Raw genomic sequence first — 27,585 nt, forward strand, 5'->3', positions numbered from 1 at the left:
ATGGTCACTCCAAAGACCTCTATATGGCGCTCAAAGGGGCCGGCAGAGTCATCTTCTGTTCGTTTAGATCCCACAGAGCAGGCAGGGTGTGGATGTGTTCCATCACCCTCCCTCTCTTTCTCCCTTCTCTCTGTAGCTACTGTCATGCCCTGGCTAGTAGTGGGAGGGAGCCTGCAGGGCCTAGTGTGGCCTTGAAAAGCTCTGTCCATTATTTATGAATGTGTCTGCATGCAGATGTCGAGCGAGCGGAGGAGCCAGATGAGAAATGGGCTCAACGGCTCTCGGAGGTCAGAGGGCTTCTAATGAGGAAATTCAAGCCGCTCTCTCTGGGATAAATTGATATCTAGATTTGCTCTTCAATAGAGAGTGATTTCGATGCGCTCGTGAATAGGCACCTTGCTTTGTCCCCTGAAGTGCAGCACTTACCCTAGGTGATGCCGTATATCTCGGCTCACTGTGGTGTGTGTGTGTGTGTGGTAACTAGAGTGAGTGTATCCAGGCTCCAGCCCAGTCCATTGTCCTCTAGTCTACTGCAGGTGTTTTTAGTGGGGCTCAGTTTGCAGTCACGAGGGGCTGTAGGAGTCTCCATCTGGCCCTGGTTCAGCAGCCAGGTACAGAGAGAGCGGGGAAACGTTTCTCGTCACCCTTCCCTCCCTCCTATCCGTCCTCGCCGTTTGACTTTGTTCTTGACGTGCTCCAGAGAGGCAGCCTTGGGGAGAGAGAGAGAGCAGAGCGGAAGAGAGCAGCAGCTCATCTCATATTGGCAAGCTCTCTGGCTGTCTTCCTCTGGCTCTTTGTTATTCCTCCTCTCTCTCTCTCTGCCATTCTGTTTCTTTCTCTCCTCACTTCTCTGCTACGGCTCCCTGGTGCTGTGAGATACCGCTGGGGTGTGTGGGTATCAGAAGGTTTGTCAGCACCTGAGGGAACAGAAAGAATCAGGCGATCTATTGATGCTTTGTGTGAGGGAAAATCACACCCTCATGGATATTGTCAGCAAATCCATGGAAATAATAAGGGGGGAAATGTATTGTGATTTTGCAATTATCTGTATTTTATTGCCAATTATTTTTCTCCGGATGAGTGTTGCACTATGTGACTGAAGGTGTCAAAGAAAGTATGGCTTTGTTTTGTTCTGCAGTCCCTGTGGACTATTGCAGGTTGATAGTATAGATCTGGCATGTAAGATTATATATTTTTGCCTCCCTCCTAAAGTTTGTAGTGTTTTGGGTCAAAAAAGACTGTAAAATCACCAGGAATTCAGCAAAATATTTGTTTAATTCACACAAATAAAAAAAGAGACGTGATCGTGTCTCAATCTAATTCAACGTATGAAATGATTGTTATTTTCAAATACAATCTCTTTTTGGGCTTAGTTGTGGTCAATTTGCAGTGTACAAATTAATATAATAAGTTCCGTTCCCCATCCCACCATCCGCTCCGACAAAAAACGGCCCACGGCTGAATCTAGTTGCCTTCCCCTGGTATAGATGTTACATATCATGCCCTCCAGACATCACCTGACACCAATATGGATGGGGGTTAAGGGCTGTAAGTAAGCATTTCACGGTAATGTCTACACCTGTTGTATTCGGCCCATGTGGCAAATAAAATTTGATTTGATTTGGGTCACAAGTCCCTGCCTGTCCCTCCTCGATCCGTCACGCTGGCACCTCTCCAAGCTAGCAGGGACAGATGGAGAGACACTCATTTCTTGGATCACATTGTCCCCCTCTGCCCGAAAATAGGTTACATGATGTTCAATATTTCAGGTTGAGAGAGAGAGAGTGCTTTACATGTGAATGTATGTAAGTCACATTCTCTATTTCTGGTCCTGGCGGTGCTCTTGCGCCATCTTGTGGTAGAATGTGGCAGTCCGTTTTTTGCATTTACATAAGGTCTAACCAGTAGGGAGGGGTTCATCAAAATGTTCATTCACATTCATGTTCATTCCATATTCAATTCAAAAGTGAACGCTATATCACGTCAGATGTGAAAAGTAATTTGTAATTTATTTATTTGCAGGTAAAGCTTCCTTTCCCTGTAGATCAAATCACAAATCTTCCACGGAACGACTTCCAAATGATGGTAAAAATGCACAAACTGACCTCAGAGCAGCTGGAGTTCATCCATGACGTCCGGCGGCGGAGTAAGAACCGCATCGCAGCGCAGCGCTGTCGCAAGAGGAAGCTTGACTGCATCATGAACCTGGAGTGTGAGATCAGAAAATTGGTCAGTATGTCTGTCATTCTCTCTCATAGACATACTGTGCACACCAGAGGAGGCTGGTGAGAGGAGCTATAGGAGGACAGGCTTATTGTAATGGCTGGAATGAAAATAGCTCCTCCCACCAGCCTCCTCTGGCACATACAATACTGCAGCACACAGTGTGTGGACCTACTGGGTTGTAGAGTAGTAGAACAATGTGATGTCTATATAGAACCGTTCTCTCCCTGGACTTACTAATGATAACATGTTGACAGTGCAACAAGCATTACCTTGGAATAGAGTAATGTTAATTATATCAACACTGTCAGCACTTTCACGCTGGCCGAGCTGTCAAAGTACAGTAATGTGTGTGTAGGCTGGTGTAGGGGGAAGAATATTAAAGTAGAGGATCCCCAGTAGAGTGCTGGCTGTATGTCTCCCACCTTGCCTTCTCGCCCCCACGTTTCCATGGCATCGCGGCAGGCGGTCTCTCACAGGCAGCCAGTATGCTTATGCTTTTTCCGTGATGGGGTGGAGCTGCAGGCCTTTGGTGTGTTGTGTGTGTCAGCCACACACACACACACACACACACACTAGTGCTTTACACTCCACAGTGGACTGACAGCCTTCCCCTTGATGTCACCCAGCAGCATCCTAGATATGAGAACATCATCATCATCTCAAACCGCTTTCCACCACCTCGTCCCATGTTACCTCAGTGCACACAGCATCCTGGAAATACTCGCTCATCACAAACCTTATCAACAGCATGCTTGCTATTGAAACGGCATTATTTAACATAAGCTTAGGGAGCAAACAATATAGCTAGGCCATGTGAACTCTTTTATGTTGATATGAAGAAGTGAATGGCATGTAGCAAGCATCCATGTCACTCTGCTGCTATAGGTAGTATGAAGCATTTATAGAACATCGACTGTGCAGCTGCAGTGTCAAAGGGCATCACAGTATGTACTGCATGTCTCTTTGCTCCTTGTCAGACCACAGCTCATGACACTAGTCCTCATCCCTAATATTTCCTTTTGTGTCCACCAGGTGAACGAGAAGGACAAGCTGCTGGCAGAGAGGAACCAGCTGAAGGAGTGTATGGGCGAGCTGTGGGAGAACTTCTCCTGTCTGTCCCAGGAGGTGTGCAGGGACGTGCAGCTGAGCCCGGAGCAGGTCCAGTCCCTGAACCACTACTGCCCTGTTCTGAAGCCCGGCACCAACACCACCAACACTGCCAGCAATGCTGCCTCCAACAGCATTGACCTTACCACCCACTCCGGCTCAGCCACCCCGGAGCCCAGCTTCCTGAAGTCCCCCGGGCCCTCAGAGAGCGAGCCTGACTCGGCCATGGGGAATGAGGCTGACGGGGGGGGAGGCGGCAATGAGGCGGAAGGGCAGGAGCCGAGGTTATACATGGAGGCGGGGCTCTCATTCAATGAACAGTCCAATCAGACGGTGACGGTAGACTTCTGCCAGGAAATGACTGATAAATGTACAACTGACGAACAGCCGAGAAAGGACTGTACATAGTAAACTGTGGTTTTTATACCTGCGTTTTTTTATTATTTAATTTGTATTTTTTATTTTCTTCTGACAAACCCCTTTCTCTGGGTTGTTGAGATGGTCAGCCTTGGCCAGTGTTCTCTGAAAACATTTTTTGTTTGTATGTCTTTTTGGTTGTCTTTTTAAAGGTTGACACTACAGTTGTCTTAAGAGCAGCAATACTGTTCTCCAGGTATTCTCCTCTCTGCAACCATGACAGAGTGGGAACTTCACACAAAACTCCTCTCACAATGGTGCTACACCGTGACCGGGCAGGCAGTGATCTCCACAGTGGGAACATTGTTCTCTATCTATGTATTACAGTCTACTCACAAGGATGGGCAAAGATCACATCTTCAACTCAAACCTCAATGGACCTAACAGCAGCTCTCTTTGTCTCTCAATCTACCTACAGCTTCTATCTCTCTGTCTCTCTCGCTATTTCTCAATATCGCTCTTTCTCACTCTCACTATTTCTCTCGCTCTCCCTTTCTCTCTCTCTCTGTGTCTCTCTCACTCTCTCTCCTACTCTGTCTATTTTCGATCAATCTATTTCACTTTCGCTCTCTGTACATTTGTCTATCTCTCTCTCTTATTCTCTCACTCTCTCTCGGTGGCCCTCGTCACAGCAATTCAAACTCAGGAAGAAATCTTCTGAATGTTCAACATGATTCATGAAAATAAGAATACAGCTTCTGTACATGAGAGATTTATGAAGCAGTTAGACTGTACATGTTCATATGCAAAAATGTCTTCTGCTTCACTCATTTGCATTTTCTGTACAGAAAAACAATGTGTGCAGACAGTACCTAAACAGTCCTCCTTTGCCTTCCTCAGCACTGAAACGAAAGAGAAAAATGAGTGATTTGACAGGTGGTTAAATAGCTATGTTCCCACCAGGGTTGGGGTCAATTCCATTTCAATTCCAGTCAATTCAGGAAGTACACTGAAATTCCAATTCTCTTCAAGGCTTTTCAATGAGGAAATTGGAATTGGAATTTGGTTTACTTTTTGAATTGACTGGAATTGAAATTGACCCCAACTCTGGTTCCCACACATCAGCAATACCATTGTATGTGGATGTTGTAATGGTAACTTTCAAGTGCTTGCTTCGGCAGAACGTATAATGTATATAGTATGGAGCATGGTGACTGTCACAGTAATATTGTACAAGTAGAGGCTTAAACGTTTCTTTTCACTGGGGTTTTTGTTAAGGGAAAATATTTGCTTTGCTGTTTCCTGCCTAAAGGAAAATTCCCCATAAGGGTGGGTGTTCTTAAACTCAGGAAATCAGCTTGACACACACACTCAAACACGCACACACAAACACGCACACACATAGACACACATTCATTTTAGAGCCCCTTGCATGAAAATTGGATGTTGCTGGCGAGGACAGTGTAAGCATGTTATTAACCAGTGGCTCAAGCCGCATCCATTCAAACTTTGACACTTCTTTAAATGTGAAAAAGAGTTTCATCTTGTTGTGTTTTTGAGGAAACTTTATTTCTTCTTATCAGTATTTAAAGATGCTATATGTATGATGGTGAAAACTCTCACCCTTTGAATTTCTTCAGTGTTATGTTTCAATGTTGTCAAGGAATGTGTGAGTAGACACCTTCTCAAGCTGAGGGATAGCTATTCTGTCTGTAACAAAAAAACATACACAAAATATGTATATTTACTAAGGATACTTTCTCTAATGAATCTGGGCTCAATTCAGGCTCTTTCCTTCCAGCACCAGATGCTCAGTTATAACTAGTTCTAATAGCACTTCATAGAGGGTTTATGTCAGATTCAAAACCCTGAAAAGTCTGATACTGAAGCACTTAAATTGGCACTTAAATTAAAACATCTTATTGATATGTTAATATTGATATAAATATCTCTATGAAGACATGCCTTTTTTTTAAACTACAGTAAACAGGTTTATAAACAAAAAGGAAGCTAACATAATATTGAGAGTGTTCACATCTTATATTTGTAATTCCTTAAGAATTGAAAAAGCTAATTGAGACTTCAGTTCATGTGAAAGCAGTGTATGTGTCATCATCAAACTGATTGAGTAACAATCATATGATATAGTAACATTTTTGCCCTGATTGTAAATTTTTTTAAACATCATATTCTGTGATGTGAATGCATGCGCCTGTATATTTTACCTAGTTAGTCTAGCTTGTGTTTGCTTCTAACGATAGTCCTCAGCTAAATGATTTACTCTTTCTTTTGATTAACAATATTGACATTTATAATGTATTGACATTTATAATGTACATATACAGAAATCATTTTCTTATCTGTTCAACAGTCAGAGATGTGCTTGAAAATACAGCATATTAGAAATAGAGCCATTACATATGAAGAGGAGTGAATTCAATTGGAATATAAAGCTTTACTCATAACTTTTACTTCATTCAGGATGAAAAGCTATACAGTCTGTTGGAAAGAGCGATGATATACTGTATATTGACGAGTCTGCAAATTCCCCTTCGCGTTACCCTGCTGCCCCCCCTTGGACACAGTTGTGTAGTTCTCCAATCAGTCTTGACTGAGATCAAACCTTGTTGTGATATTAGAGTGCTCTGTGTTTCGCAGTGTGTATGCTAGTCTGACTATTTGACCATTCACCTAAGTCTCCTTAAGGTTGTAGCTAGACCCATATACAGTCACACACAGAGAACCACAAATATGAATACATACACACACATGATACATGTCTAATGGCATCCTTACTTAAAGGCTTGAGTCTAGAGCAGTTGTGATTGCCTGTTGTTATTGTTGTTTGTGAGGTTCTTTTTCCACTTTGCTCTGATTCATATGCTATCACTGAAGTGGAACAGTATTCATCCCCATTATCAGGTACAAAATAGAAAACTAAAGATAGATGGATTCAAGTGGACATTTGTGCAAGCCATATGCAATTCCTACCCAATATATGTACTTTTTCTTACTCATTTTTGAAGTAAAAGTGAAAAGCATGACGTTCCACCAGAAAAGCACACTCTCATTGGGCTACGCTTTGACAAATGTCACATTTTGGGAAAATGTATTGAAATTCATCAAGTTTATATTGTCCTCATCAAAGCTATACCAATAGATATCCCTCTATCCGTTTTTAGATGTCCTTATAATGCTATTATGATTACTGTTGATGTTCTTTGGATAGCAATGAGTGCATAGCATATTTCTGGTGTGTAGGCTACTGTACGTAACAATTCCTCATCAATGTTTTTGCTCTACCTAGAGAGCCCCTGGATTCATGTAAAAGCTGGTTGGTGGATGCAGCTAGAAGGTAATGCAAAGTAATGAAGGGTTTTTAATCCAGTCAATTGACAGTCCAGTCCTATACCTCTTAGCCCTCTAGCCCTGAGAGAGCTACTCCATGCCTGATTTGCTGTGTGTGGTGTTACTATGGTGGCCAGTGGTTGAAAGTAGAGCATGGTCACCTCTACGGTCACCCCAAGCATTCCAGGTGAAATAAGCTTGTTGTGTCATCATCTCAATCACACAGTGATTCGTCTGGTTGACTTTAACCAGGACCAGTCATTGCTCTTGTATATCGTCTCAGGGTGCCAAGTGTTTTATTTCTCCATTTCTGAATCTGGAGCAGACCTTTGTACTTTAGTTGGTTTTGTTTTATTCTTTGTTTGCTTTGATGTTTTTGGCTTCGCTTTGAGTGTCTGAAAGTATAGCTCTAAACTCTGGTTTTATATTCCCGAAGCTTATTTCTACCAATGAAAATACTGTGTAATAGGCTTGGCACAATACAGATCAAACCAATCAAGAGGCTGCAGAGAGTACATAATACATTGGAGTACAAATATGAATAATTGAATTATGTTTTGGTAATACATTTAGTTATTAGGTGGATTTCCCTGAAGTTTTTTTTACCTCTGCAGCTTTTCACAAGCCAAACACGCAACAACAAAAAAAGCCATGTCATTTGATTTGTTAACTGGCTTTGGTTATTAGTTGGTGGATATTTGTTGTAAAGCTAGGTGCATTGAATGCATTATCTTTTTAAAAGGCTTTTGTGTTGTATTATTTTCTGGTTTAGTTTAACTTTTGTTTGTTTTAGTTTTTCTGTGCTGCTTCTCTTGAAAAAAAACACTGTCTCTCCAACTCCAAAGGTTGTTGTTTTGAAAAGATTAACAAAACTAGCCTTTTTCACAAATTGCTCAACTTTATAATACAGTATACTGGTATCCTGATTACATGCACAGGCTGATACCATTTTAGGAGTAAAAGAAAAGTAAAATATGTTTACAAAAATGTGTCACATGTCATGATGTGTTTATTCAATTTGCCATGTATATAGAAATTGGTAGGTTAAAATTGGACTGATGGTTAGTGTTTTTACATCTGTAAACAGAAAACTATGTGTTTCCTCAACTTGTCTTTTCATTCAACTGGGGATGTTTCAGAGTTACATGGATACAAGTGCACCTCCGATTTTTGCCTTAGAACTTGCAGAGGCCATAGTTCACATTCAAGTGAAGTGTATGCAGGGGCCTACGCCCCCCATTTCTGAGTCACCACCAGTGCGGACTTTCTCACACTTATCTACCTGTGAAATCCTTCATACCTCTCATAATTGGTCAATGACTGTATCAGCAAACTGCATCAGGTGTTTGTTTTTTTTACATGCTTTTTACACAGATTATATGGATTATTGAATTAGTAGATTTTGGTGCATCATTTTTTTATGTAATAACTCTTAAGCTTGTAGTCACAAAGTAGTTTTTCTCTCTCGTTTTTCTAGAAGACTGTTTTGTGTTAATATTGTCAATTTGAAATAGCTGTTATTTGCTTATTCTCTACTAAGTGTTCTTACCTTGTTCATTTTCAAATGCTACACAACCCTAATGAATTAAAATGACTTAATAACCATTGTAAATATGGTATTGTGTAAACCCCATTTTCATTCATTTAAATTGATAGTGTTATATAAATGACATTTTTGTCTAGACACCATTTCTGTTTATGAAATAAAGAAACATCATGTACATTATTTTTGTCATTTTTTTATATCTGCAAATGCAAATAAATATTGTTTACTTTGTCATATTCTTTTACTAAATCATAATCTGTACTTTTAAAGTGTCATTTTAAATTAATCAGAGGTATTATATGGATTATCTGATTAAAAGAATATCAGATTTGAAGTAAGGTGTAACACAGTCACATAAGAAGAGGACCCAAGTGTTTCTTGTCCCCTTGCACAGTGAGGAAGATGATTCGGGAGGAAAAGAAAAGTCCAAGAGCCACAGTTGGAGAATTACAGAACTTGGTCGCATGTTGGGGTCACCAAGTCTCTAAATCTAAAATTAGATGCCACCTCCATGCCAAAAGGCTATTTGGAATGGTTGCCATAAAAAAAAGCCTGTATTGTGAGCAACCAACATTTGTAAACGCCTGAAGTTTGCTAAATGGCATTGGCACTTGGATTGGAATCGGGTGCTATGGTCAGATGAGACGAAAATAGAGCTCTTTGGCCACGCACACCAGTGGTGGGTTTGGCCTCGAAAGAAGGATGCATATGCAGAAAATACCCCATACCTACTGTAAAATATGGTGGTGGATATTTGATGTTATGGGGCTGTTTTACTTCCACTGGCCCTGGGGCCCTTGTTAAGGTGAACGGCATCATCTCTACCAAGTACCAGTTGCCTCTGCCAGGACGCTGCAATTTGGCCGCAAGTGGATCTTCCAGCAAGACAATGACCCCAAACACACCACAAAATCAACATCTCAGTCTCAGTCTCCGGACTTGAACCCCATTGAAAACCTGTTGTTTGAATTGAACAGGGAAAAATTCTGTATGGAGGAATGATCTATTATCCCTCCCAATTAGTTTTTCAATCTCATAAAACATTATAGAAAAAGGCTCAGTGATGTTATCCTTGCAAGGGGAGGGTGCACAAAGTATTGAAAACAGGGTTATTTTGACACCTATCTTTTTTAGATTTTTTCGTCTTACTAATCGTTCTCTGAGCAATTGTATTAGTATAAAATAAAATAATTTTCAAATGTTCTTTAGCATACAATATATCTCAGCATTTGTATTATTTATTTTATACATAATTTTTGGATCATCTTTTTCAAGGGTGCCAATAATTTCGGATGTGACTATACATGTTTGCATTTTAATAGTTATATATCAGATCCCAGAAAAACATTGTGTACAAGCAAACAGGTTATACATTTCTCAAAGATATCAAGAAAGTTGACAAGTGTTGAAGATATTGTATAAACAATAGCAGGGTTTACAAAACATTTCAAGATATTCATCAATATATTCACATTTTGTTGAATTTGAAGAGCACTTCCATCTCCAAATGTATCATAATTCTGTATGATAAATAATATCATAGTGCTTTAAAAAAAAACATATTTACATTTTGAGATTTAAGATGCGCATGGTGGAGTGTATCATCATATCCTACAATGTTTTACATTTATTATCAATCAAATGTTGAATTGTCATCTTATGAGAATGCTGTCTTTGAGCCAAATGTCATTTTAATGTGTGCAAAATGTCACTACAAGTAGCTTGCAGTCATATCACTTTTACAAAAAATATTAAATTCCACAAATGCAATTACATTTGATGCCACAGATATTTCTGACATATCAAAAATTTGAAATTAGAACTACACATGCAAACATACACTGAAAAAATATATAAACGCAACACGTAAAGTGTTGGTCCCATGTTTCATGACCTGAAATAAAAGATCCCAGAAATGTTCCATACGCACAAAAAGCTTATTTGTCTCAAATGTTGTGCACAAATTTGTTTACATCCCTGTTAGTGAGCATTTCTCCACCAAGATAATCCATCCACCTGATAGGTGTGGCATATCAAGAAGCTGATTAAACAGCATCATTACACAGGTGCACCTTGTGCTGGGGACAATAAAAGGCCACTCTAAAATGTGCAGTTTTGTCACACAACCCAATGCCACAGATGTCTCATGTTTCGAGGGAGCGTGCAATTGGCATGCAGTCCATTTATCTACACTTAAGCCGCCTCCAACGTCGTTTTAGAGAATTTGGCAGTACTTCCAACCGGCCTCACAACCGCATATCACGTGTAACCACGCTAGCCCAGGACCTCCACATTCAGCTTCTTCACCCATCTGAGACCAGCCACCTGGACAGCTGATGAAACCGTTTCAGGGAAGCTCATCTTTGTGCTAGTCATCCTCACCAGGGTCTTGACCTGACTGCAGTTCGGTGTCATAACCGACTTCAGTGGGCAAATGCTCACCTTCGATGACCACTCGCACGCTGGAGAAGTGTGCTCTTCACGGATGAATCCCGGGTTTCAACTGTACCGGGCAGATGGCAGACAGCATGTACGGCTTCGTGTGGGCGAGCGGTTTGCTGATGTCAACGTTGTGAACAGAGTGCCCCATGGTGGTGATGGGGTTATGGTATGGGTAGGCATAAGCTACGGATCACGAACACAATTGCATTTTATTAATGGCAATTTGAATGCACAGAGATACCGTGATGAGATCCTGAGGTCCATTGTTGTGCCATTCATCCGCCGCCATCACCTCATGTTTCAGCATGATAATGCACAGCCCCATGTCGCAAGGATCTGTACACAATTCCTGGAAGCTGAAAATGTTCCAGTTCTTCCATGGCCTGCATACTCACCAGACATGTCACCCATTGAGCATGTTTGGGATGCTCTGGATCGACATGTACGACAGCGTGTTCCAGTTCTGTGACCAACAGATGCATATCTGTATTCCCAGTCATGTGAAATCCTTAGGTTAAGGCCTAGTGAATTTATATCAACTGACTGATTTCCTTATATGAACTGTAAATCAGTCAAATCTTTGAAATTGTTGCATGTTGCGTTTATATTTTTGTTCAGTGTAACTATATTAATGCGCTTACTGCTCATCCACAATACAAATGTTATTATGAATACAATTAGGCAATTAGAAGGGGAGTGTGGCTTCATGATCAGGGTCCCCAGATCCTTCTGGTCCCTCAGCCAGTTCTCACTTTTTCATGATTGAAGAGAGCTCCAGAATCATGCTCTGAAAGATTGAAATATGCAACATGAGTTAGTCAGTAGTTATTTAATCTGAATCTTAGCCTTAGAAATACATTATGAGAATCCTACAATACATCCTCCATTTGTATAATCGGTCTACTTACCATTGACATTCTTCGTCCACTGGCTGGAGGCGGGGTCATAGGTGGGCTCTCTCCTTGGGCGATACGCTTGGCCTCTGTGTCCGTCCCACTCCCGGAGTTCGGGCTATCAGAAGAACTGTCCAGGTTGGTCTGAGAGAGTCCCCGGGACATGAAACTAGCCTTCCTTGCCGTGGGATAGTGACCACTGTCAAGTGAATCACTCATGTCACTATAGTCCTGCAGAGTACTGACCCGGCTCTGTTTGCGTAGCTGGTTCCGCAGGGCTGCTGGTATCTCCATATGGCTGGCCATGAGTGAAGGTCGTGGCTGTGCTCCGTCGTGCCTGGGATGGCCTGAGCCTTTAGGCCCATTGGAATCATCACTGCTGCATGAGTGGTTCCTCTGGTCCAGAGTGTAGCGGCGCTCCACGGTCCCCAGCTGTCGCAGGGACTGGAGCTCAGTCTGTCTGGGGTACTTCTCTGAGTCATTGATGCCACCACCATCGTTTTGAGGAGCTACTGAATGCCGGTACAAGGGGACAGCATCCACTTGGCTGTCAGGGACCATGGTGTAGGCCGTCTGAGTGAGCTGCATCATCTTTTGGGGTGATGACTTTGTAAGGACACACACCTGCTGGACCGTGGAGTTTTTCTTGGACCTGAAAGCTAATAAGCTTTCATCATCTTTACCTTTATTTCCATACAGACTTTGTTTGACTTTCTTAACTCCCAAGTGGAATATCTCAAGGAGATTCAACAACAAAGAAACCCCAGCGATGACGAGCATGAAGATCATGAAAATGTTCTTCTCAGTTGGTCTGGACACAAAGCAATCCACACTGTTCGGGCAAGGCAATCTCTCGCATTTGTACAAAGGGTCCAGCCCAATGCCATACAGTACATATTGTCCCACTATGAAGCCAACCTCCACCACTGACCTCGTCAAGATATGGAAAACATATGTGCGAAGCAAGGAGCCCCTGAGTGGAGCTTTCCTTACTCTCTTCTGTTCCTCCAGCTTCCTCAGCTCCCTCTCTATCCGCTGTCTGTCCTCATGAATGGGCTCAGCGCCCTCTAGCTCTGTTTTCAGGAAAGCTTTTTTCCTGTGTCTCTCTTTTTCTAGGGCCCTCAAACGGTACAGTGCATGTCCCATGTATACCAGAGAGGGAGAGGACACGAAAATGATTTGTAACACCCAGTATCGGATAAGAGAAATGGGGAACGCATCGTCATAGCACACGTTCTTACACCCAGGCTGGTCCGTGTTGCACACAAACTCACTCTGCTCATCATCCCAAACATCCTCTGCTGCCACACCAAGAACGAGCATCCGGAATATAAAAAGGATGGTTAGCCAGATTTTTCCCACGATGGTTGAATGAATATGTACCTCTTCTAAGATACTCCCCAACAAGTTCCAATCCCCCATCTTCTGTGTCACATATCCTTATGCTATAAAAAGATTTACATAAATAAACTTCCACTGGGCCATGGTATTACATAAATATCTCACAGGATAAGCAATTTTTTCATAGTTTAGTGTGTATATTTTTCATGATTCCAAAGCAATTGTCCTCTTTCAAATGTAGACTGTTCAAGCATGAAATAGCAAAATAATATCAAAGGATTTAAGAGTAAGAAAGAACTTACATTTCAACTTGGTTGTGTGTTCCACTTGCTTCAGAAATACCTGAATATTTGGTAGAATTAAAGTTTTGTTTCCACCCATTGAAGAGATAGGCGACCCATCTGAGCGTCGCTATAGTGAGTGTATCACCAATCTGTTGCAAGCAGGACTCATAGAATGCGAGAATCGATCCACCAAGCGACTGGACAATGGCCCGGGGCTTGTTTTACCGCAGCAGGACATGTAACGTTCCCAATAGTGCCAACCAGCTCATGGCCTGGCTCTGAACGTCAAAACATGGTCAAATGCATGCTATTTTTACTTTCCAAATCATTTGTATTTTTACTATATGTTGGTATTATGTTTGTATATGATCTAAATCTGCTAACTAAATGTTTTTAACTGGCCAAGTCAAAATGAACAATCTATTGGACCAGACAGAATTATCAATGAGTCATGCCCCATCTCATAGTTCACTGCATGATGAGCTACTTGAGGCATTGGACTAGTCTGGCAACAAACCAACAGACCTCCTCAAAAGTTATATTAAATAAATGAAAACCATAACAGATGACACAATTAGAACAACACATTCACATTGTTGCCATTTATATTTTGTAGCCCGTTTAGACTCCTGAAAATGAGTTAACAATTTCATAATTTTCAGTTGTTAGAAACAGAAAAATAAATTCCTATGGAATGTATGAAACACTTATTTTACATTGCATGGTACTGTGTGGTTGCAATGGCCACCATTAAAGGGATAGTTCACCCAAATTACATGGCATATTGGTTTCCTTAACCTATAAGCAGTCTATGGACAAGGTGTGACAGCAATCCATGCTTTGGTTTTGTTTACCTGGCTGTTGCAAATGCTAACTTTTTAGCATTTGTGGTACAAATCCATTGCAAGTCAATGTTAGCTATATTAGTGGCCAGTTAAACAAAACCAAAGCCTGGATTGCTGTCATACCTTGTCCATAGACTGTTTACAGGGTAAGGAAACCAACATGTATTTTTTAAATTTTTGTGAAATATCCCTTTAATACACCCAAATGTGATTCTAACCACATGATCCCATTCCATGACATTGATTTCTCATGAAAGAGAATGTGTCCTTACAATCATGAAGTCGAATGAAGTTGGTTATAGCAGTGAGCTAAGGCAAGTACATCCTTAGGCAGTGACCTCAATTCCCATACTTTGGCCCAGTTTCTGGATATTTATAGTAGAGCATGCATTACCTTGAAACACTGTCCTCCAGAAGGTTTCATTATTAATAAACAATATCCCATGACAGCTATAACAGTGAGAATAAGTGTGCTGAACTATGACCATTAAGCTTTTATACTTTTGGTCAGAAGACAGTTGAGAATGTGCCTAAAATATGCTGTACTTATTTGGGTGATAAGTAGTCATTGAATTCAATTTCCATTAATAATCAAAACCATGTTAAATAAATAAACTTTATTTACAAAACCAAAATATGTACAATATACACAGTGTATATTTCTTGACCTGGTAGTCACTCATTCACAACCATCCAAAAACCAAAATCAACCAACCAAAATCTAAGTCAAGAAATGTTCCCTTTAAAATTCTTCATTTCTATAAACATAACACCTTGAATCATACATAAAATGGAACGTGTGGCTTATTTATTAATTTCACTGACCATCTTGAAGTCAGTCCTATATCCAAAATAGAATACTTGACATACTGTACAGTAAAATGTACTATGTGACCTTACGACATGAAATATTATAGTCCCAATTTTTATTTCCAAACACCCCCAGATTATGAAGTTGAAGCAGAAAAGGTAACTTTAGTACATGCAGCACAAGTGGCTATGCTCCATAAAAGTATTATAGACAATTCACCATTTACAGCTAAAATGTGTTAATTAACTTAGATGTAAATGTATGATTGCAGTGTTTAACTGCACATATGGTATAACCTTGCTAGGGCATATGAAGAGTTGTGAAATTGAGATGGGATATTGCCCAGGATCAATATGGTAGATTAGATTTTACTCAACAAAAATAAAAATACCAGTGCATATAAATCTGCTAAATCAGTAGACATACCAAAACAGCTTATACAAACTGTATTCATTTAGGCTGTGGGGAGATGATTTATTGTATTTTGAAGCCTGTGTGGATGTTACCTCAAGGATATTCTGACCCTTGCTGACCACCCAAAAACAACAATAACAAAAAACATTTCAGTTTGAGATCTAGTTTTGACTTTGCCTTCATATGTTCCAAGGCCATCAATTACAGGTATCAAATTCAGATGATCTGCTTCTGCTCATTCATCAAATGGGACATTCTAACCTTGACCTTGTAACATCTGAGTATAAAAAGCATAGTACATGAAATCTTCATTGAAAAAAAAAATAAAAATAAAGTTGATTCAGAAAAGTCAGCTTGCCATCTTCTTCTTCTGAAAAAGCTTCATCAGCTGGGAAAATCTCTCTGTAATCTAAAGATTGAAAAATGAAAAGTAAAAATAAATAAAAATACTCAACAAATATACAGAACTGACATTAATGCTCAGCAACAACTACTAGTCTCTTATATCAAAAACATAGAACTCCATTACTATGAAAAATAAAATCCAAAGACAGTAAATTGGTAAAGACATACCTGAGCAGGTGTCTTGTTCATCTTCTCCGATAGGGCAGAGAAAGTATCTGGAGAGGCACCTTTCATTTTCAGCGCGAGGAGAATATCTCGGTCTTCATCCCTTTAAAATAAAATTATGGTTTTAGTGACAATCATGACAATTGACATGAAGACTCCCGAACAGCTAACATACAGATGGTACATAACAAAAAGAAGGCATGAATGTTAAAACCAACTCACCTTGTCCAAGTCACCACCACTTCACCCTTTTTTATGATTATATTATTGGCAGACAGGCTGTTGGGTGATGGGGTAGATTGGGGTGGAGTAGTGACTTTACTTCTCTCCCTCTTGGAGCTTCTAGTCCCCTTTCCTTTGGGACTTTTTGAGGACTTATTTTTATGCTTCGTCTTCTCTGGGATCACCTCCATTTTAGCCCGCTTTGCTTTCATTTCCACATGGTGCTTTGTCCGCTTTTTCCCAGTCTTACCCTTGCTGTGGTCTCTCTCTGGTGTGTCTTCTATGATGGTGAGGCATGGTGAAGATACCGCAGATGCTGTTTCGGTGCTTGTGGAAAGGTAGAAAGGAGGACCGGCCTCTGAAAAAGGGGCTTTAGAAGGTGTTTTTTCTGGGGGCCAATCTTTGTCTTTGCCATGTTGTTCTTCTCCTGGTGGTGTTTGAGGGCTCGAGACAGCCCTTGGATTGATGTCTACACTTGTGGGGTAGATGCCTGGGTTGGTGCAGTTGACTTCTGGGCTTGTGGAGTTGACACATGGGTAGGTGGAGTTTATGCCTGGGTTGGTGTAGTTATTTCCTGGGTAGCTAGAGTTGACACTGCCTGGGCTTGAAGTGTTGACTCCTTGGCTTGTTGATTTAATTCCTAGGCTTGTGGGGTTGACCACTGGGTTGGTGGAGTTGATGCCTGGGCTTAAAGAATTAACTACTAGGCTGGTGGAGTTGACACCTAGGCTGGTGGAGTTGACACCTAGGCTGGTGGAGTTGACACCTAGGCTGGTGGAGTTGACACCTAGGCTGGTGGAGTTGTTGTCTAGGTTGGAGAAGTTGACACCTGAGTTGTTGGAGTCGATGCCTGGGCTGGTGTTTGCATGCCGTATCCTCACAATGAAATGATCATTTGACTTCTCCATCACTACTGCCTGCATGGGCAAGTGAGGCTTGAAGTGAAACAAGGGGTTAACAGAAGCCTCCCTGGTCCTGCCACCACCGCTTGACGCACCGCTGGAGTTGTCTGTGTCCAGGGCAAGGTGAATGTCCTGCTCTGTAGCATCTTCCCCATCCATAAGAGCATCCTCACTGAAGTGTGCACTGATTACACTATCTGGAGCAGACATGTGCTCCTCGCTGGCTGGGTGCAAGAAGCTGAGGTGATTGTCAGACTTGAGAGGCGAAGGAATTGTGAGGGAGAGAGCCAGATCTTCTGCCAAGATGGAATAGGATCTCTGAGAAAACACACTGGACTGTGGTGTTATGCTGCTTTCTGGTAGGCCGGAGGGCACCTCTAACATACAACTCTCATCCAACAAAGCTGGATTTAGTGGAATTTTGACTTTTGAATCTGGAGAGGAAAACTTGCAAGGTGAAATAGAAGACCATGTGGCGATGACTTTAGAGGGAGTACCAACTTTGCTTGGGGTTGTAACGCCTAGGAAACGCTCTCCTTCTTTCCGAGGAGTACCAAGAGGCCAGCCATGATTGTCCCCAGCTGAGACACTAGTTTCTAGCAGATCAGACCCTTGTAAGAGACACTTGAAGATCTCTCCCATCTGGGAGTCTGTCACCAGGTTGAATGTTAGGTTGGAGGCTTGCTGTTCTGTGAGTATTTCGAAGTCAGACTTGTCATGGAGTGAGCCATTTTGAGACAGCCAACGAACATAGGCAGCAGTTTTCTCAACAGATGAAGAGCTGTTTGATGGTAGGATCTCTAACCCGTGTTGCAAAGGAGTTTGCATTGGAGGTTGCATGAGAGGATGATCTGAGGTTTGAGGCTCTGATTCCTTATCATCTTCTTCAAAGGACATTTTAATATTTTTGCCTCTTCCAAGACCGGTTTTGCAAGGGGCGAGAGTCTGAGCCCTGGTTCTTTTTATGTTGGGTTCAACACAGTCTGTTAATTCCTCTTGCGGTCTTTTAGTTACAGACGTTCTGGAAACACAATTTGTTTGTTGTACTGCTCCCTGAGGTCTTTTAAGTTCAGAGGCTGTGGACACCGATGACATCACTGGCTGCTTGGGGGCCTTCACTGGCTGCTTGGGGGACATCACTGGCTGCTTGGGGGCCTTCACTGGCTGCTTGGGGGCCTTCACTGGCTGCTTGGGGGCCTTCACTGGCTGCTTGGGGGCCTTCACTGGCTGCTTGGGGGCCTTCACTGGCTGCTTGGGGGCCATCACTGGCTGCTTGGGGGCCATCACTGGCTGCTTGGGGGACTTCACTGGCTCGTTAGAGAGACTTGTGTCCCTTTTTTCTTCTCCTGCAGACTGGTTTCCATTTGAGGATTTGCAAACATTTCTCAGTACAGTCTGAATTTCCTTGAATAAGTAGTCTAACTGCACATTCACAAATTCCCACAGTTTCGACTTCATTTTAAGTGGTTTCTGGTCAAAGATGCGGTTGACAATACCATTATTTGATAACCTACTCAAAACAGACACTATGTTGTTCTTCAATTTCACTTTGAGGTCATCTTCTTGGCTGCATAGTTTAGTAAAGCTAACACTATCAACAAAGTCTGTGAAAGAGTCAAGGGACATGTCCATAACACCGCAGAAGCGTTCCTTAGCGAAGGTTGAACAAAGCTTCATGTACTTTTTTCTGCACGCATAGCGAATCTTTGCAAACATGGCCATAACCTCCTCCACAGTACACAAGGCTTCTTTGGGTAGCGGAGGTTGAACAGTTTTATAGCGGGCTTTTGACATGGGGCTTCCAACTGGTGAAATCAAGGTTTTACTTAGGAGTTTAGAATTCCCCTGTGAAACTACACCTCTCTCTTCAGGCGGCCTCTTGGAAAGTCTAGTGGATGACTTGAGCCTTGGTTGACTTTTAACAGTGCTTGTGGGGCTAACCGTCTTGGCTGGAGAACTTGGCGTGACTGGAGTTTCTTCCCCTTCACTAAGAATTTCACCCTCTTCCAATTCATCCTCAGGGCTGGAAGAACGGACAGAAGTCCGATCCACATCTTGTTGTGCAGCACTTGCAATGGAGCAGCCAGGATTCTTGTTCCCCATATTCACATCCAACTTCTTTGAATTGGGATCCCCAGCAGCATGGGTAAACTCTGTCAAATACAATATTTTGGTTTCATTAGCAAAGTAAAGGCATAACCTGCAGGCCTATGTTGACAAAGTACATTCAGTGTCATGGATTTAAGCAGATGATTACCAACATAAGCTATTGTTGCATCTTCTTAACATTGACAATAATTAAACATTTTCAGAAAATTGTTAAATCTCAACCATACCCATAGTGACATATCTTAAAAAGAGCCACTCCACCACTTTTCAACCTAATTGTATTATCTCCAGGACAATACCATTGTCTACATGTGAAAGATGAAGATGTAGACACTGGTATGGTGCTGTAATGAATACGTGGTTGAAAAGTGGCAGAATTGTCATTTTAGTGATGCTTACCTTTGCGAAGACTCTTGACGTAAGCAGGTTTGCTGTGACATGGCGGCTGCTGGCTTTTCCTCATTGGGCGGACTGGGCTTGTGAGTGGGCTGATGGCATCTGGAATACGTCTTAGGCTGCTCAGTGTAAGCATCATCGAGTCCTCATCATGGGCCAATGGAATGGAGCTAGAGGGCTCAACATTCGCGTCTTCATTCTCGGTGTAACTTGGCTCAGAATTTAGGGACTTCTTTGGTGTCTGTGCCAAACCACTGTTGTGCTGTGCAGATGGTGCAACCTCTCCTGTTGTGCTGCTCACCTTAGACACTCCAATGCTGCTCAACGGTGAACTTTGTTCCACAACAGTTTTCTCACACTCCAGAGGTATCTCTGTGACATCAGTAACGACCTCAGATGTAATGCAGATCTCTGGAATTACCTCTATGCTAATCGTACTGGAAACAGCATCCTTGGAAATATCTTGCACCTCCTCTGTCACATCTAGACTAGAATTTGAAATAACAGACGCAGGCAATGGCAATTGCAGAGATTCCGATTGTTCTTTTCCTGGACCACCTTCAACAGCAGGATGTCCCACACAGACAGCAGCAGGTGGAACTTGTGTCACAGTTTCAACAGCTTGACTTTTACAGACCAAAGCACTGAGAGTTTCACTGTTTGACTTACACACACAATTGTCAGTAATAAGAACTACATTTTCAGTTGAATGTTCAGGGGTAAATCCATTAGAAGATAGTCCAGTGTCAGTATTTGAATTGTTTCCACAATTCCCAGTAACAGTAGTAGCAGCGACAGCAGCAGCAGTCAAATCCTCAGACTCCCCCATTTTATTTGCAGAGGCACATTCTTCAGGTCTGCTTTTCAGTGGAGTTCTCGAAACAACATCACAGTCTGGAGCTGAAACACAATCCTTCCTGAGAGGTTCTGCTGTGGTGGGTTCAGTCCTCTGATCCACTGTGGCCTCCAGCAGCTCAGGCCTACCTTCTGAGACATGTTGGACAGTAGTGTCTTCCACTTCTAACTGGCACTTCGGTTGCTTTTTGGCCCCTGTGGCTTCAGCCAGACCTTTGTCAGCATCTTGACAAGGCTCTTCGTCTGTATGTCTACGGTTTATACTTTCAGGTTCTGAAGGCGTTGGGATTTCTGAAGACGGCTGTACAACTGGGTCCTCAAAGACCTCATCGGTCTCTCCCACACTACTGTTGATTTCGTCTAAGACGATTAATTCCCCTAGATCAGGCTGTCCACTGTCTTCCACTGACTGGTCTTCAGGAACTTCCTCAGGTGGCGCGCCCTCCTGTTCCTTGGTTTCAGCAGGCTGTCTTGGTTTTTTGACTGGTGACAAGGTGAGATTCAGAGTTTCCATGAAACTTAACTTTCTGTTTGGACCGTTTTTCTCTACAGAGCTTTTCTCAGCCACTTTAGCCTCAGATGGAAGCAATTCAGACTTCTCATCAGTCTTTTGCCCCCCGACTTTACTGTTGTCCATTGTCTTGTCCTTACTGACGTCCGTACTGCATCGGTCACGTTCCTTTGTTCTTTTTTGCTCACGCTCCTTTCTTCTCTCTGTACAAGTGCTTTTTCTTTCTCCTGATTTTTCCCCATATCTATTTTTTTCTTTTCTGATCTCATCCTCTCTTCTTCTCTCCTCTTTCCTTCGATGGTCCCTTTGAGGACTTGTCCCTCCCTTGCGATTAAAAGATTCACTGGATCGTTCAGTGACACTGGCTTGATTCGAGTAGGCATGCTTTCTGTTAAAGGAAATGTCTTTAATACTTCTACTATGCCCATCATCATCCTTATCACGCCTGAGCTCCTTATAATGCCGACTAGTACCTTTTGATTGATAGTCTGCACAATCTTTAGACAATCCTTTAGACGTGCGGTCAGAGGAAGCAGTGCAATGCAAAATGTCTGAGGTTGGGTTTTTAGCCCTCTCTGATCTCTTGTGTACCTCAACATCTGAGAGATGAGGGTATCTGCTTCTGCTTGACTTGGAGTCATATTTTCGCTGCTCCTTTGATTCGGACAGCCTGGGATCTTCACCTCTGCCTTCTCTGTGCTTGGTTTGTTTTGGCTCGTCTGACGGGTCAAGTTCACGTGTAGGGTGCCTATTCACAGAGTCCTGGCTGGAACTACTAACAGAAGAATCTGTGTATTTCACTGGAGCTTCTGAATCTCCTCTAGCGGTCTTTGAAGTGACAGGAAGAGGTGGTTTGAGAACTGTTGCATCAGGAAGAGGTGGTCGGAAAACTGTTGCATCAGGAAGAGGTGGTCGGAAAACTGTTGCGTCAGAGGGGGTTGGAGGGAGAGGGGGGTGGACTACATCTCTGTCTTTACGGAGGAGCTGGCGAACACAATCCTGTCTAGGACCCGGTGGTTGGCTTGGTGGAGACGGCCCCGTAGGATTCAGTCTGGTTGGAACTTGTGGTTCGCTTGGTAGAGACGGCCCCGTAGGATTCAGTCTGGTTGGAACTTGTGGTTCGCTTGGTAGAGACGGCCCCATAGGATTCTGTCTGGTTGGAATTTGATTTCTCAGGCAGTTCATCTGAGATTGATGGTGAACTACAGGACCCCTCCCTGGCCTGAAACTAAAAGTTTAATCAAAAATTACTCACATGCCTAGATTTACAGAGAGTTCATAGAAATTATACATTTACCTCATCTAAAGGGTACATAGAAAGTGTGTATGTGTATTTTTCATTCTTGCCTGTGTTACCACTTCACAGGTGTATATGAAGTATGAAGGGTCAAGACACTTACCTTTGGCTCAACCGATTTATCTCCTCGTCCTTCCGCACAACCTCCCTTTTAGCTGTTTTAATGAGTGCACAGATGTTCTTCTTCAGACGGCTGTTCTCAGTGTTCAGCGTTGTATTCTTCAAAAGGAAAACGCATGTCAAGCACGTGAGTGGTAACACTAACTTACACTAACTGTAATTAGCTCTGGATAAGAGCGTCTGCTAAATGACTACAAATGTCAATAAGATAAACATGATAATCAATATAATGTGGTCCTCTGTAGCTCAACTGGTAGAGCACGGCGCTTGTAACGCCAAGGTAGTGGGTTCGATCCCCGGGACCACCCATACACAATAATGTATGCACGCATGACTTTAAGTCGCTTTGGATAAAAGCGTCTGCTAAATGGCATATTATTATAATCATTTTGTCAATTTAGCCTTTTCATCACGACAGAATCACATTCATAATTGTCATGGAACATCTTTATTTGGAAAATCTAATGTTTAAATTCAAGTCAATGTTATGTACTTTATCCAATTATTTCAAGTACTGAGTATGTTCCTCATATTTCAAGGGGTACTACTAATACATGAGTGACACTTAGGACTTCCTATTACAAACCTGTTTTTCCATCTGCTGCAACCTTCTCATTAACTCATCAACTTGGCTTTGTGCTGCATTGAATCTTGTCCTCAACTGTAATGAGACAGAGGTACTGATGGTTATTCAGTTCTAATGGGAACAGGATCTGTGTACCAGCATTCCATTTTATACAAACGACAGAGGGGGTAAAAAAATGCACATATGAATTGGATAAGCATTATGGTACAAACCTCATTGTAGGAAGACTCTTTATCCTGCTGTTCCTCTGTTAGGATTTCTTCATATAAATCCATAGATTTCAGATTCTGCGGTGAGAGGAGTGTGTAGTTCCTTTCTGTAATAAGATTGCACAAATATAAAGTATGTTATCAGTTATCATATTCTGAGAGAACAACACAGCAAATAATTGCTCATGTAAGTCGCTCTGGATAAGAGCGTCTGCTAAATGACCAAAAAAAAAAAGAAAAAAAAAAAAACATGGATATCTTTTCTACTTCTAAAAATATATATCTGACTCAGACCATCTTGTAAAGAACCAATGTGTATGTTTGAGTGATGTTTACCTGCATTTGAATTCATCTTTGGACTTTCCAAACCAGAATAAATATCCATAGAATCTTCTTCGAAAGCTGCTGTGGTATCTGTGGGGTAGAAGTATGGCAAAGTTACCCACATATTGCACTTCTGTAATTTCATCACATGGAATAACATTACAGTAGAAATGGCTTGTATTATTGGATACAGTACAGCTAATATGCTTATGTAATAAGGGATCCACATAACACAGGTTTGTGTATTTTCTTTGAGTGCATAAATCAGGACCCTTGCCGAGCCATACACGAGAGAATAGGAGAATTCATACTTTTCCATAAGAGTGCTTTGTGACAGAACAGTTATACAATAAGAATACAGATCAACTCATGGCAGTAACTATACTGAACAAAAATAAACTCAACATGTAAAGTGTTGGTCCCATGTTTCATGAGCTGAAATAAAAGATCTCAGAAATGTTCCATATGCACATTATGCTTCTCTCTCAAATGTTGTGCACACATTTGTTTACATCCTTGTTAGTGAGCATTGCTCCTTTGCCAAGATAATCCATCCACCTGACAGGTGTGTCATATCAAGAAGCTGATTAAACAGCATGATCATTACACAGGTGCACCTTGTGCTGGGGGCAATAAAAGGCCACTAAAATGTGCAGTTTTGTCACACAACACCACAGATGTCTCAAGCTTTGAGAGAGCGTGCAATTGGCATGTTGACTGCAAGAACGTCCACCAGAGCTGTTGCCAGAGAATTGAATGTTAAGCCGCCTGCAACGTCGTTTTAAAGAATTTGGTCTTTGTCCAACCGGCCTCACAAAACACAGACCACGTGTAACCACGCCAGCCCAGGACCTCTACATCCGGCTTCTTCACCTGCGGGATGGTCTGAGACCAGGCACCTGGACAGCTGATGAAACTATGGGTTTGCACAACCAAAGAATTTCTGCAAACTGTCAGAAATAGTCTCAGGAAAGCTCATCTGCGTGCTCATCGTCCTCACCAGGGTCTTGCCTGACTGCAGTTCGGCATCGTAACCGTCTTCAGTGGGAAAATGCTCACCTTCGATGGCCACTGGCATGCTGGAGAAGTGTGCTCTTCACGGATTAATCCCAGTATCAACTGTACCGGGCAGATGCCAGACAGCGTGTATGGCGTCATGTGGGCGAGCGGTTTGCTGATGTCAACATTGTGAACAGAGTGCCCCATGGTGGCGGAGGTTATTGTATGGGCAGGCATAAGCTACAGACAATGAACACAATTGCATTTTATCGATGGCAATTTGAATGCACGAGATACCGTGACAAGATCTTGAGGCTTATTGTCATGCCATTCATCCACCTCCATCACCTCATGTTTCAGCATGATAATGCACGGCCCCATGTCTCAAGGATCTGTTCACAATTCCTGGAATCTGAAAATGTCCCAGTTCTTCCATGGCCTGCATACTCACCAGGCATGTCACAAATTGAGCATGTTTGGAATGCTCTGGATCGACGTGTACGACAGCGTGTTCCAGTTCCCGCCAATATCCAGCAACTTCGCACAGCCATTAAAGAGGAGTGGGACAACATTCCACAGGCCACAATCAACAGCCTGATCAACTCTATGCGAATGAGATGTGTCGCGCTGCTTGAGGCAAATGGTGGTCACACCAGATACTGACTGGTTTTCTGATCCACACGCCTACTTAAAAAAATTAAATTAAATAAAAATACCTATAAGAGTCTAAGCCCTGTCTACCAAGGATAAAACAAATTATATTTGATTTTAAATTAAGCCCTTGAAGTATCCCAAAATGTTTTTGTTTTTTTATGTTATTAGCCCATACAACCGCATTGAATAACAGATTCACTACATGGAACAGATATTCCCAAAAAAAACTAAAGGAAGTTTGTTGTGAAGTGTGTCCTATATCTGAGAGATATAACCCCTTATTTTTGGCACTAAACAGTCTCCATATACACTTCCATTAATTTTTTCAACTGGTACCTGGTGACCTTCAGGCGAGTCTTGCGAGGCCTGTGGCATCCTAGAGCAAAATATGTACGTGTTTGTGAGAGTCTCAACTTTCCACAGAGGGGTCATATTAGTGTGTAGCCCAAACTGTTTGGACGCTACAGACAGAAGTTGGCAGATCGGCTGTACCGACTTCAGACGAGTCCCAAAATACTTGTGGGGGGGTCGTAGAGCAAAACGGAGAACACCATCGTGTTCGTGAGAGTCTCGTTTTCCATAAAGGGGTCATAATTGTTTTTTAGGCTAAACCGTTCGTACGCTACAGACAATTTTGTGAGAAGACCAATTATAGGGATGTCTCATGGTCTGACAAACACCGCTCTAGCTCTGTCACCTTTCACTGCAGATGCAGAAGTGCGATATAGGTGGATACTGTGGATTGAGACGCATTCACTGCAACAAAAACAGATACTCTAGCTTAAACTGACAGATTGATGAAATTGTTGTATGTTCCGTTTATATTTTTATTCAGTGTACTTCAGGAAAGTTGTACCATGTATTTCAGCATCCACCATCTATGGACAGTGAAATAGGCTATAGCATTGTACTCACTACGGTGGTCCTGGCTGAGGTCACCATACACTTCATCCATCAAATCCCCCTCCATTCTCCTGATGCTCAATCAATGGCTCAGATATGTACCTGGAAGTAGCTGGAAGAAACAATGCATAATTTGTATGACAAGCCATGCGTTACTTGCAATTGAAAGTGAGTCCAGATATCTTGAAATTGGTGAGGTCGATAGTAAAAGTGATCAGTAAAACATTTGGACCTTCTAGACTAATGCCTGGCTTTTAAAGGAAGTAGCCTGTAGCATGATCACACAACTAGCTAACGCTTATAATCCTCAGTAAGTTTTCTAATGTTAACTAGCAAGCTACCTAGGATCTAAGAAGCATAACGTTACAAAACATGTTACTCTGGCTGGGATGGCTAGCACATGGGCTGGGTTGATGCTAGCTACTAACTAGTACCAACAACTAGTTTGAGTAGCTAGTACGCTTGTTAGTTAGTTAGCCAGTCATTATTTAACAACAACACAATTTTGTTTGTAGTTCATTGAGCAAACTTAAATCAGCTATGTCGGCTCCTTGTACATGCACCAAGGATATGATGGAACGCACAGCCCAGCCATCACAGGCACATTATTATAGTTACCGTTACTTTAGCTAGCTGATTGAAACAACAAGCCAGCTAACGTTAGCTAGCTAGCTATGGGACCCACACAAACTTACCTATCTACAAACTCAAGACATTAAAGTATGAAAAAACTTGGAATGTGAATTTACTAAAAACATCTACTCACCATATGAAAATCGATTCTAAGAATGTTGTTTAGCATGTTATTATGCTTTATCTGTTTACAATCACTGTCGCGCCAACAACCTTCTTCAGGGAGCAGGAAATAACGACATTTTCCCGCGGTCTCTGCAAGACAGACGCAGCGGCTCTTCCGGTACGATCAAGCGTTCAAAAATAAAATTATCATATCAAAGCAGCCAATTGCTTAGGCCAGACTCATACAAAGCCAAAACCAATGTAGCTAGATTATTTCTGATAAAACACTTTCTAATCCGTAACCACAGCTTCTGACGTCGAAAACTTTGTCATTAAACTGTGAATAATCTTTCATTGGAACCTTCCAGCAAATATATTTATAACTAGGTCCTTGTTCTATCTGTGCTCTTGGGGGTCTTTTTTAGATAGCTAGGTGTTACAAGTTAGATTTGTTTAGATTTTTCCAAAGCAAAAAGCATCTATATCAAGTAAAGTATTGCCTGTCGCTTCCAACGGCGTCATCTAAGCGACAACATTTGGACAATCGACCGACCCGGAAGTGTTTATGATTTACTC

General features: G+C 42.0%; 3 protein-coding genes across 5 annotated transcripts in view; 1 reads left to right on the forward strand and 2 right to left on the reverse strand.

Moving 5' to 3' along the window:
* Positions 1-8,759, forward strand: part of bach2b (BTB and CNC homology 1, basic leucine zipper transcription factor 2b) — a 129,203-nt gene extending 120,444 nt beyond the window's left edge. For both annotated transcript variants that reach the window (XM_041860804.2, XM_041860803.2), the window contains exons 4-5: positions 2,023-2,229; positions 3,259-8,759. In XM_041860804.2, coding sequence (XP_041716738.1) covers positions 2,023-2,229; positions 3,259-3,741 — 690 coding nt within the window. In that variant the 3' untranslated portion in view covers positions 3,742-8,759. The remainder of the gene's footprint in view (positions 1-2,022; positions 2,230-3,258) is intronic.
* Positions 8,760-11,487: 2,728 nt separating this feature from the next.
* On the reverse strand, positions 11,488-13,665 carry LOC121549304 (gap junction alpha-10 protein-like). 2 transcript variants are annotated; one of them, XM_045210082.1, is made up of 3 exons: positions 13,563-13,665; positions 11,935-13,217; positions 11,488-11,813 (listed from the first exon to the last, which is right to left on the reverse strand). In XM_045210082.1, the coding sequence occupies exons 2-3, from the start codon at positions 13,063-13,065 to the stop codon at positions 11,775-11,777; spliced, it is 1,170 nt and encodes a 389-aa protein (XP_045066017.1). In that variant the 5' UTR covers positions 13,066-13,217; positions 13,563-13,665; the 3' UTR covers positions 11,488-11,774. The 2 variants fall into 2 exon arrangements, with proteins under 2 accessions (XP_045066017.1, XP_041717100.1); XM_041861166.1 differs by having other exon boundaries at positions 11,935-13,364.
* Positions 13,666-14,991: 1,326 nt separating this feature from the next.
* On the reverse strand, positions 14,992-27,521 carry casp8ap2 (caspase 8 associated protein 2). Its single transcript, XM_041860805.1, has 10 exons — positions 27,038-27,521; positions 26,284-26,383; positions 23,728-23,805; positions 23,395-23,498; positions 23,183-23,257; positions 22,580-22,695; positions 19,817-22,407; positions 16,407-19,461; positions 16,188-16,287; positions 14,992-16,023 (listed from the first exon to the last, which is right to left on the reverse strand). Exons 2-10 carry the CDS (start codon positions 26,336-26,338, stop codon positions 15,964-15,966), a joined length of 6,234 nt encoding a protein of 2,077 aa, XP_041716739.1. The 5' UTR covers positions 26,339-26,383; positions 27,038-27,521; the 3' UTR covers positions 14,992-15,963.
* Positions 27,522-27,585: the final 64 nt, after the last annotated feature.

The sequence above is a fragment of the Coregonus clupeaformis genome, chromosome 33 (genome assembly GCF_020615455.1).
Source record: "Coregonus clupeaformis isolate EN_2021a chromosome 33, ASM2061545v1, whole genome shotgun sequence".
In the NCBI taxonomy this organism is placed as follows: domain Eukaryota; kingdom Metazoa; phylum Chordata; class Actinopteri; order Salmoniformes; family Salmonidae; genus Coregonus; species Coregonus clupeaformis.